Source organism: Theropithecus gelada, chromosome 1 (assembly GCF_003255815.1).
Source record: "Theropithecus gelada isolate Dixy chromosome 1, Tgel_1.0, whole genome shotgun sequence".
Classification (NCBI taxonomy): domain Eukaryota; kingdom Metazoa; phylum Chordata; class Mammalia; order Primates; family Cercopithecidae; genus Theropithecus; species Theropithecus gelada.
Window position 1 is genome coordinate 206,889,946 of NC_037668.1, and position 12,341 is coordinate 206,902,286.

The 12,341-nt window shown below is 40.8% G+C and overlaps 1 protein-coding gene across 1 annotated transcript in view; it reads right to left on the reverse strand.

Annotated features, from left to right (window-relative positions):
• Positions 1 to 12,341, reverse strand: part of PCNX2 (pecanex 2) — a 311,805-nt gene that overhangs the window by 71,691 nt on the left and 227,773 nt on the right. Inside the window, exons 24-25 of the mRNA XM_025356806.1 lie at positions 7,367 to 7,425; positions 4,418 to 4,633 (exon numbers count right to left, since the gene is read on the reverse strand). Of these exons, the coding sequence (XP_025212591.1) occupies positions 4,418 to 4,633; positions 7,367 to 7,425 (275 nt within the window). The remainder of the gene's footprint in view (positions 1 to 4,417; positions 4,634 to 7,366; positions 7,426 to 12,341) is intronic.

The window sequence follows — 12,341 nt, forward strand, 5'->3', positions numbered from 1 at the left end:
TCATTTACAATAGACACACACACAGACACACACACACACACACACACACAAATACCTAAGAATACATCTAACCAAAAAGGTAAAAGATCTGTACAAGAAGAACTACAAAAACACTGCTGAAAAAAATTACGGATGACACAAACAAATGGGAAAACATTCCTTGCTCATGGATTGGAAGAATCAACATAGGAGTTGAACAATGAGAACACATGGACACAGGGAGGGGAACATCACACACCGGGGCCTGTTGTGGGGTGCAGGGCTAGGGGAGGGATAGCATTAGGAGAAATACCTAATGTAGATGACGGGTTGATGGGTGCAGCAAACCACCACGGCACGTGTATACCTATGTAACAAACCTGCGCGTTCTGCACATGTATCCCAGAACTTAAAGTATAATAAAAAAAAATGACCATACAGCTATAGACTCTATTCCCATCAAACTACCAATGTCATTTTTCCCAGAGCTAGAAAAAAACTATTCTAAAATCCATATAGAACCGAAAAAAAGCCCAAGTAGCAAAAGCAATCCTAAACAAAAGGAACAAATCCAGAGGCATCAATTACCCTACTTCAAACTATACTCTAAGCCTATAGTAACCAAAACAGCATGGTACTGGTACAAAAACAGACACATAGACCAATGGAACAGAATAGCAAACCCAGAAAAAGCCACACACCTATAGCCATCTGATTTTTGACAAAGTCAACAAAAATAAGCAATGGGGAAAGGACTCCCTATTCAATAAATGGTGCTGAGATAGCTGGCTAGCCATATGCAGAAGAATGAAACTGGACCCCTATCTTTCACCATATACAAAAATTAACCCAAGATCAATTAAAGATTTAAAGGTAAGACCTCAAACTATAGGAGGAAAACCTAGAAAACATTATTCTGGACCTGGGCCTTAAGAAAGAATTTATGACTAAGTCTTCAAAAGCAATTGCAAAAAAAGTAAAAATTGGCAAATGAGACCCAATTAAACTAAAGAGCTTCTGCATAGCAAAAAACAAAACAAAACAAAACAAAAAAACAAAAACAAAAACAAAAACAAACTATCAATAGAATAAAAGACAACCTACAGATTGGAAGATAATATTCCCAAACTATGCGACTGACAAAGGTCTAATATCCAGAATCTATAAGGGAATTAAACAATCAAACAAGCAAAAAATAAATGACCCCATTAAAAAATGGGTAAAAGATATGAACAGATACTCCTCAAAAGAAGACATACAAGCGGCCGACTAACACACGAAAAAAAAATGCTCAACATCACTAATCATCAGATAAATGAAATCAGAACCACAATGAGATACCATCTCACATTAATCAGAATAGCTATTATTTAAAAAAACAAACAAACAAAAAACAGATGCTGGCGAGGCCGCAGAGAAAAGGGAACATTTATATACTGTTGATGGGAATGTAAATTAGTCTAGCCACTGTGGAAAGCAGTTTGCAGATTTCTCACAAAGCACTTTAAAACAGAACTACCTTTCAACTCAGCAATCCCATTACTGGGTATATATACTCAAATAAAATAAATTGTTATACCTACCAAACAGACACATGCACTCATATGTTCACTGCAGCACTATTCACAATAGCAAAGACATGGAATCAACCTAGGTGCCCATCAACAGTAGACTGGATAAAGAAAATGGGGGTACATACACACCATGGAATACTATGTAGCCATAAAAAAAAAAAGTCCTTTGCAGCAATGTGGATGCAGTTGGATGCCATTTTCCTAAGCAAATTAATGCAGGAATAGAAAACCAAATACCAGATGTTCTCACTTATAAATGGGAGCTAAACATTTGGTACTAATGGACATAAAGAAGGCAACAATAGACACTGGGGACTAGTAGATGTGGTAGGTAGCAAAGGGGACAAGGGTTGAAAACCTGTTGAGTACTATGAGCTGTATCTCAGTGATGGGACAAGTCATACGTCATATCTCAGCATCACACAATAGATCCATATAACAAACCTACACATGTACCCTCTGAATCTAAAATCAAAGTTGAAATTATATTTAAAAAGGAATACACTGAAAAAAAAAGAAAGAAAAGCTCTCAAAAGAGCTGAGATTCAGAAATTCAGAGAGCAGCACAGTTCTATTGTATTATTGCACTGGAGGCACTTATTTCCACCATCTCTCATGACATTTTCTGGCATCTGTGCTAAATGTAGGGGAAATATCCTTTCTGTGATTACTCTGTAGAGTTTTATCACTATTCCCCTGCTCAATAACCTTCTGCAAACTAAGCCCTCTAAATTAGATTCTTAAAATTCAGAAAAGTGCACAGAAGGCACACCTAAAACACGGAACCTACCACTCTAGAAAAAAACATTTTGTATACATTTATTTAGGAATGTGGAAAGGCATGGATATTCACAAAACTAATGCTAGAAATTCTCATCCAAAGAACCGAGATAACTGATCATCTTTAGACAACGGTGTTCAATTGTCCTTTTGTCACAGTGAGGGTTTGAACAGGTATGAACTGGCTCCTGCTCACTTTTCTAGCATTACCTATAACCACTTCCAAACTACCTGCTGAGAACTACATCTGATGACTTGGTGCTTTCTTGTCATCACATCTGCTGCCCCTCTTTCTCCTCCACTGAGCTGACCCAGACTCCAACCTGACACCAGTGCCTCTCCTCTGGTCCCTAATGTGGCCCTAGCAGGACACTGTCATAATACTCATTTCATGGGATACTCATTTCACATGAGCTCCTTCCATACCTGTCTTCTCTGTGAGGCTCCCAGCATCTTAAGGTGGGGGCTTCACTTCTGTATTCATGGTACCTACATTAATGCATGACATGTAATCAGTGCTAAATTAATATCTCCTGAATAACTGTCAGACTGTACATACTAGCTACTTGGCACATTCACTTGAATGCTTCCACTACCAGACCAAAAAGTCCTATTCCTCTTTCAGGCTTCCCTGTTTTAGTAAACACACATCTGCCCACGCAGACACTCGATCTAGAAACTTGGGGGGCACACAGAGCCTCCCCTCTCACTCACCCCTAACAGCTAGCCCTTCTGATTCCACCTCCCAGTCTCTGGGCACTTCCGTGTCTCTGCTGTCATCTTCTGCTTGGGTGTCTACAATGCAGTCCTAAATGGTTTCCCTGCTTCTACTTTTGTCTTCCCCCAGTACATTCTCCACACAGCCACCAGACCAATCTCTTAAAGCGTAGAGAAGGTCAACCATTCCCTCATCCAGAGTCCCTACATAGTTCCCCATAACATAGAGAATAACATATAGTCCCTGACACTGGCGGGGAGATCTCACATTACTGGGCTTCCTGCTGCCTCATGTCAAGTTGCTGCGAGCGCTGGTCAGCCCTAGTCACTTGAGTCCTCCCAGATGCCAGGAATGCTCTGAGATGCTGCCTGACTCATGCATTTAGCAGTTATCAGTTCCTGCACTGGGGACTTTCTTCCTCCTGCTCTCCTCTCGAGGCCTTCCTTGACCATCCCATTGAACGTGGCACCTCCTCACCCTCATCCTCTGCAGTGACTTTGGGTTTCAGAACCCTATTTACTTCCTTCATAGCACTTGCTCCAAGCTATAATAAGTTTATTTGTTTGTTTACTTGTTTACTTTAGGTGTCTCTCACTGGGGGTAAGCTTCATCGGGATAAGACTCTTTCATGTCATGTGTCCATTGCATCTCTAGTATTAGAACACTGCCTGATACAGAGGAGATGTTCAGAAAACATGCAATGAGTAAAGGAATAAACAACGCAGGAGAAGGCAACAGATACATCATTTATACCACTTTCTGCATCCTGCATAACTCCAGCTCCTGATTCGCAGGAAAACTGGGGTTATACTTTCAAGATTCAGGCAGACTCAATAACCACAAAGCAATGAGGATTCATGAAGTGCCTTCTACATGATCTCATTCAAACCACACAGTAACATTATAAGGCACTCATTCTCATTATTATTATTTTGCAGATAGAAGAGAAAAGCTCTAAGACTTTAAATGATTTGCACACAGCAGATCCCAACACCTGTGGCCCACAGAAAAAGGTCGGGCTGACTCCATTTGGAGCCCCGATGTTCCCCACAACCTCCTGTGGCTTCTGAGCTTTTCCCAATGGAAAACGCGTTGGGATATTTATTCCCAAATCAATATCCTGATGTGCTAATAAACCAATGTCCTGGTTTGCTAATCCACAAGTTTACATGCCATTCTATGTTTGATGTTTTTATTCCTTCAGATGACTGTAGTTTATTTATATCAAGGTAGTGGCGGCAAGCTCTCTTTCAGTAGGAAGACATTACGTTTTTCCTGTTTAACAGTGACTTCTTCCTAAAGTTTTGCTTGATAACTAACTCAAGCAACCAACTGTCAACAGTTTCCGCAGTGAAGAAATTCTTACCTCGGAATTCCAGTCCTCGAAGTTGAAAGGTGACAAGACCATTTCCAATTTCAATCAGGTGAACAAAGGCATTGAGGTCATCTGAAGCCAAAATAAAGCAATCGCCAGAGCTGTAGTTGCCCCAACGACCAAGAACTAAGTCTCCACAGAGGGACTCCTGGAGGGTCCTTGTCAAGTGTTCATAAAAAATGGAATTGAGATTGTTGTCATCATTCCCTAAAGGTAGACAAGAAATATGATCAGTGAATGCCTACTTCTTGCTATGTACCCAGACCTAGGAAACAGTGAGCTGTCATCTGATTAAGGGCAAAATCAGACTCTTTATATACATAAAAGAGGAAAGATCTGTTCTTCCCACATTTCAGTGGATTATATGGGACCCTCCTACTTTTTTCCCTTTATATTCTCTCTGTATAATTTACAGGCAATAAGCAGCATCATTTTATATATATGTGCTATAATATATAACAAACAATCATTGCTAGTATTATCTGTTATATACAAATATATATTTTCCATATTATATAACATATAAGTTGTTATACTATATATAAATGGATACCATTTGTTCTTAAATTATATATACATTAAAAATTCAGGTTTATTGAAGAATAATTTATGTAGGGTAAAATTCATCCATTTTAGTGTACTATTCTATGAGTCTTGAAAAATGTATATAGTCATATAGCCAGCACTTAGAATAATGCATTCATCTGCTGTATATATGAGTGTGTTCTGTTTCACCTTTGAGCAGTATCCCTCCATATGCATGTGCTACAGTTTGTTTATCCATTCATCTGCTGAAGGACACTTGGGTTGTTTCCAGTTTTGGTGATTATGGGTAAAATCACTACCAAGAGTCATGAACAGGAATTTGTGTGAATATGAATCTCCCCGTTTCTCTTGAGTAAATGCTTAGGAGCGGGACTGCTGTTCTCCAAAGCAGCTGTAACCTTTTTGCATTTCCCCAGCAGCGATTGACAGCTCTAATTCTGCATCCTTGCCAGGACTTGGAATTGTCCATTGTTGCTTGTTTGTTTAACTTTGGCCATTTTAATTGGGTGGATAATGACATCCAAGGAAGGGTGAAGGAGGAAGCAGCAAAGGAGATGGAATGATGGAATACCTTGCTTCCCAGTGGAAAGCCAGGGGTGCGTGTTGAGTGGGGGTGAAATTAGGAGTGCGTAGTGCATTTCCTATATCCTCCCTGCTGAGCCCTGACTCTTTTCCCTCCTTTCAAGGGATCTCTCAAGATGAGGGATATAAGATTTTTTAAAGAGCAGATTGGATAACATGGGAAGTCTTCCTGGTCTGTGGTCCTGTGGGTGGAGTAAGCATCGGGAGAAGCCTAGGAAAAATGTTCACATTCATGACTTTTATTTTAGGAGTAGCTTTTCTTTAGGAGAGGAAATTATGGCTCTGGAAAGCCATAGGCATAGTTGTCCCAAAGAGGAAATGCCTAAAGCAAAACTCAACACTCCTTTCTGGATTGTCTATTTGAGTGGAGATGGAGATTCGGGGAGGACAGGGATGAAGACTGCAGATCTAACCGGAGCATCTCTGCTTTGTATCCAAGGGAACCGGGGCACAATCAGGGTGTGGAAGGCAGGGAGTGGTACAAGGAGGTGAATATGCCCCAAGTGTGCTTATACGAGGAAGATCACCAATCCGCCTCTAAGAAATCTACAGAATAACACTATCAAATTGTGAATATCTTTGCTGGCCACTCATGACAGTTGAAAGCTGAATCAATAACCTAATTATGATTAATGGAAAGAAACTGTTCTGTGGGCTGAGTCATGCCATGTAGTCTAATAAAGTATCAGTATGCTTAATCTTCTATGCAGATGAAGCCTCCTTGACCTGCACTATATTCATTTTCTCTGATGAAGCAGCATGCATTCTGAGACACTAATTAAAGATTACTTTCAGTCTCTGGCACTTTGAAAGGAAAGGCCTGAATGAGAGAATTAGCCTTTGCTTAATTGTTCAAACTGTTCAATGTTTAAATAAAACAAAACAATTAAAATCACTAAAAGTAGAGATTCAACTTAGGGCATCTTCTTAGAACACATTGACCATACATCTGCATAATTAGATTAAAATGAGACAGCAATTATGATTCACTAACAGCACAATGTGCTTGGGAAACTGTCCCTCTGCCTCATATCAATAGGCTTGTAACATCACAGTCCCACAGCTGCACCTCAGAGATATCAGTACCTCTCCTCCCTCATTGTACTGACATGAAGTTCAACAAAAAATAAGCCTCTCTCTCCAGGTATCTCAAATTTCAAATTCTGATTTCGAATTAATCATGTATATGCAATTCAAATACAGATAATGAGCATGATACAATTGTTCCTAGGCAGATTTGAGGGCACAAAGAAGGGAGTGAGGAGGATAAAAATAGAGAACAGTTAAAATTTGCATTCTAATATGAGGAAGGAAGAAACAGAATGGTTAAAAAAGGAGATTGATTATGGAAAGAAAAAAGTAAAATAATCTTCTAGCAGGTAAATCCTTCCATAGCTTAATGCTGACCAAAGTTTTTGAAAGCTTCTAGATCCTGGATCGTGGAATGGTTTGCCTTCAAGGACATTATCATGCTGATGTTTTTCCAAAGAACTTTTTTTTCCTAAAAGACGAATCTCAAGGTTTATAGTCTGTGTTTGAGGTTTACTACACACAAACTAAAATGTCTTGATTAACAGAGTTATCCAATACTGAGCAAGGTCCTAATCAATTCTAAACAGTGGAGCAATACACTGTCAGACCAAATGAGGATGCTTGATCAGTCTACCTACACAGTTTCATTCCAGAGTCAGCATATTAACTAAGATGTGCATTGTCTCCACAATGAGTACAGAGTGAGTATTTAATTCTTCCTTTTGAGAATCCATCCATACAGCAATAAATAGTTTAAAAAGAGAGAAGAGATCTTCTTACCTGGATCTCTTTCAATTTGGACTGCCAGTCTTGTGTTGGAATTATCCACACGCCTTGTACTAGAAGAGGCCACAAAAGGGTAGAAGGTCATGATTAGATCCCCCCAAGCGGAAGAGTTGGTTTACAGAACCAGCTGCATGAGTGGAAAATGCAAATGCGATAGAGCTCACAGGTTAAGATGATTGCTGTAGTTTTACCACACTGCAGGAAGAGAGGAGTCTCATGATAAGAAACAGAGGGAACAGTACAAGAAACACATGGAGGGGAGAGATGAGTAGCTCTCCGATTTGGAGAGAATGGCCTTGTGTCTTAATCAATTTGAAGCCCCAGATCTGCAAAATCAAAGCAAGTATTTAGGCCGAACATGGTGGCTCATGCCTGTAATCCCAACACTTTGGGAGGCTGAGGCAGGCGGATCATTTGAAGTCAGGAGCTTGGTACCAGCCTGGCAAACAGTGCAAAACCCCACCTCTACTAAAAATACAAAAAAAGATTAGCCAGGTGTGGTGGTACACTCCTATAATCTCAGCTACTTGGGAGGCTGAGGGAGGAGAATCGCTTGAACCCAGGAGGTCAAGGTCGCAGTGAGCCAAGATTGCACCACTGCACTCCAGCCTGCGTGACAGAATGAGAATCTGCCTAAAAAAAAAAAAAAAAAAAAAAAAAAGCAAGTGTTTAAACTGCCAATATAATGCCACCCTCTTTCAGAACTTGAGAACAGTGTCCAAGTAGGTAACTTTCTCTTTAAATTGATTTCAGGAAATGGTGGTGAGTAGTCAACATCTCCACCACCTGCTTTCAAGAGCTGGGTATACTCTTATAGACCTTTCTTAGGTTGAACCATGAGAATGAAAGCTCTCAGATCATCTGCAGCCATAGTAACAAGTGGCCACTAGAACCAGCTTTGAACCTATTCCATCATGAAAACACTCCTCAGTGCACAGCTTTTGCAAGGCAGCCAGTCCATGACAATCCTGGCTTCTGAGAGTTAGCTGACTCACTGCAGACTTCTGAGGGGCAACTGATGAACAACAGGCTTTTCAAGTAACCTCCTATACAGATGCCGTCAACCCGCGTATGCCTCCAAAACCTCACTAGTCCTTGAACTCCACACATCCCCAAAACCCTTTGTAAGTGCACCCATCCGCTCTGCTTGGAGAGACTATGCCAGCCTACCTTTGTCCTTTTATTTCCAATATTGAGTGGCGGTCTTTAAAGAATGAAATATGAAATTGACATCAAGCCTATGAAATTGATGGCAGTCAACTGTTTATTATCACCTACAAAATGGCAATTTCATATGGTTAAATCTGATATATTAGCCATTAAGAAAGGACTTCCACAAATACATCAGTATCACACATAGGGTTTACTTAAAGATCTGGGCATAATGAAGGTCCCACTGACAATTGTAGAAAGCCTGGTCTTGAACACATCCGGCTCCTACTTTTTCTTTTTCTTTTTTTTTCTTTTTTGAGACGGAGTCTCGCTGGGTTGCCAGGCTGGAGTGCAGTGGTGCAATCTCGGCTCACTGCAACCTCCGCCTCCTGGGTTCAAGCGATTCTCCTGCCTCAGCCTCCCGAGCAGCTGGGATTACAGACACGCGCCACACATCCAGCTAATTTTTGTATTTTTAGTAGAGGTGGGGTTTTACTATGTTGGCCAGGATGGTCTCGGTCCGCCTTGGCCTCCCAAAGTGCTGGGATGACAGTTGTGAGCCACTGCGCCTGGCCAGTTCCTGCCTTTTCTGTCACTCTGCTCTTTGCTTTCTTTGTTCCAACCCTGTTGGTTTTCCTTTTCCACCCCTTCAACATGCCCAGACCTCTTGGTCCTGTTGCTCTTTCCTCTCCAGTAGCCTTTGCAAATGTTCCCTCTATTTAGGGATCCCTTTCCATTCCCACTCATTTTTCCTCATTGATTCCTCTTATCCTTCAAGTCTCAGCTCAAGTATCACCTTCTCAGGGAAGCTGCCTTGACTCCTGTGCTGCGTGAGATTCCTTTGTCATGTTCTCTTTCACGCATTGTACCTGTACCTCTCTTTTGGAGCACCTGTCAAGGCTAACGTCAATCATAATGATGACAGCTAACATTTATGTAGCACTTGCTTGTATCATGTGCCTGTTCTAAGTACTTTATATGTATTAGCTTATTATTGCCTCAAAACTACCCTCTGAGGTAGTTTTATGCCCATTCTCACAGCGGATGAGGCAGAGGCACAGAGAAATTAAGTAGAGTGTTCAAGGTTACAGATTTAACAGGTGGTACAGCCAGAATATGACCTAGGGAGGCTGGCTCAGGAGCCTTTACTTTACACCACATCATACATCTCTTTGTGTAATTATCTGATTATATCTGACTCTTACATCAGTCCCTAAGTACCATGAGAGTAAGTTTGTTGCTCACAACTGGCACATAGTAGTCACTCAATAAATATTTGCAGAATAAATTATTGAATGGTCAAAAATAAGGCTACTTCTGAAGTTTTTGCCCCTATAATATTTGCTAAGAAGAAAGACTAGCTGCCAGTCAACGCTGCATATGTGGCTTATGTTTAAACATGATCATTGACATACTCTGTATAATTTAACAAATGACAAGCACTTGTCAGAAATGGTGCTTAAGAAGAAACCTAAGAATGCAGCCTTCTTTTCTGAACTTGTCTTTTGGGAATCAAAACAGATAAAAAGATATTTGGTTGGAACTATAATTTGAATAAATGAAAAGGCTTGTCTTCAGAAAAAAAAAAGTATTCTTTCTTTTCCTGTATGTCTTAGACATTTGAGAACCATCTAGGCAAGATCCTGTTGCGTTCTGTGATGCTACGGATGGGCTGGAAAGAAGAAACACCGTGTTACATTTCAGAAAGGCTGTGAACCCCAGCATGCTGTTCTATCACAGCTTCAGTTTTCCTCACAAATACTCCCACAGCAGCTTTGAAAAATAAAAGATCTCAGGGTAGCAGAAAATAGAGCAAACAACAAAATTCTTTCTAATGAAGGCTGAAATCCCATGTCTGCAGAGTTAGTCCCTAAATGGAATTTTAATTTCACCTTAAGACCTACCACAAATGGAATTCTCAAGCAGCAGAATAAACAATTTTTAAAGGAGGATTAAGACACAAGAAAGTCATTTGCTAAACTCCTTAGGGAACTAAAACATCTTCTAAAACTATGTTCACTGGAAAGCTATCTTTTCAGAAGCCTGTAGAACACAGTCTAAATTCTGATGAGCAATAACTAAGCTAAGCTGCCTGTGTGCACCCCTAGGACCTCTGGCTCTCCACATATTCTCTAAGAGGGTGGACTGTCAGCCATGCTGGGTAATTTGAGTTTTCTCCAGTGCTTTCCTCCTGTAAATTTGGTGCTTACCCCTCAAAGGTGCTAATTAGCTCAGTAATTGGATTTCTGCCTTAACTGTCCAATCAAATGAACATCAGCTCTGTAGCTCAAAGAGGAAACAGGGCTTATAGCTCACTTCCCAATCTCAGTGGGAACATGCAATCCTGGTACACATTAGGCATGTGTCTGCATGCATGCTCTTCCTAGCATTTGCCTGACAAAGTCACTGTGCATTGCTGGGCAATGGTGTCCTGAGCACTACAGAACAAGAGTGGTGTAACAGGACTCTCCAGAGAAGTTGACTTACTGAGAAATACCCCTCTTTTATGTTAATATAAAATGCAGAGAGCAGAGCTGTCTTCTTCCCTTCAAACTTGGCCTTCCCACCCCCTGGTCAGTCTCTCTAGGTCAAGTACCTTCTGTCTCAGTTTCATCTGAGCAACTTAAGTAATTTAAAAGTAATTTTCTTTATTGACAATGCTTCAAATTCCCCTTTGCCAGTACACACAGTCTATGGTAAAAGTTGTGTCATTTTTTTGGTGAGGAAATGTTGCTGGCCGGAGTGAGAAGTTTGGTGGGGGTCTGTTCATATAGCAAATCCAAGATGGAGCTAAAAATAGACTGTGATTCTATTCATAGGCAGGGCAACCTTAAAGAAATCTGGACAATGAGAAGGCAGCCAGAGTTTAAATACAGGGGCACTGTTTCCTTTAAAATTGATTATATGCACAAGGTACACCTGGGTTTGTTTTTCCACCTTTCATTGCTGCTGCCACTAACAATCGTATTAGCTCTTGCAAAGTCAGTGGCACTCTGCTGTCGCCATGCAACATCAGAATGATTTGGCATGAGACATTTCCTGAGGACATACTGCCGTACACCCGTCAGGGTGGGCACTGCCTGGGGCCAGGCCCTTCAGGTGACCTCCAGTCTTACTAGGCCTGAGTTTTGACTTTTCATACATTTGCCCTACAAGACCACAAAGCATAGCTCGGTTTGGCTGTTTCTTTTTTCAGGTTTGGCAAATGATCTTGAATAAAAATGGCTATGAGCGTTGGGTGCTTTCCTTCTACTGGATTTTGATCTGAATTTTCAGTACTTTGAAGATTTTGAGCAACCAACAACTTTGAGTTTTAAGAAAGTTTTGTTGGTTCTTTTCTTTATATTTCTTTTTTGTTGTTGTTGTTTGTTTGTTTTTTGAGACAGTCTTACTCTGTCGCCCAGGCTGGAGTGCAGTGGCACAATCTTGGCTCACTGCAACCTCCGCCTCCTGGGTTCAAGTGATTCCCCTGCCTCAGCCTCCTGAGTAGCTGGGATCATAGGCATGCACCACCACTCCCACCTAATTTCTGTATTTTTAGTAGGGACAGGGCTTCACCATGTTGGCCAGGCTGGTCTCGAACTCCTGACTTCAGGTGATCCACCCACCTCGGCCTCCCAAAGTGCTGGGATTATAGGCATGAGCCACTGTGCCTGGCCCTTTTCTTCATATCTTACCCATTTTTCTTTAGTTGCCCTCACTAGGGACAATTGGTTATAAATACCCAGCATGTCATTACTAAAAATTGAACTACTATTGTAGTTTGTAAGAATTATGAAAGCTCCTTTTTAATTGTCTAATATATAATCAGTGTTTC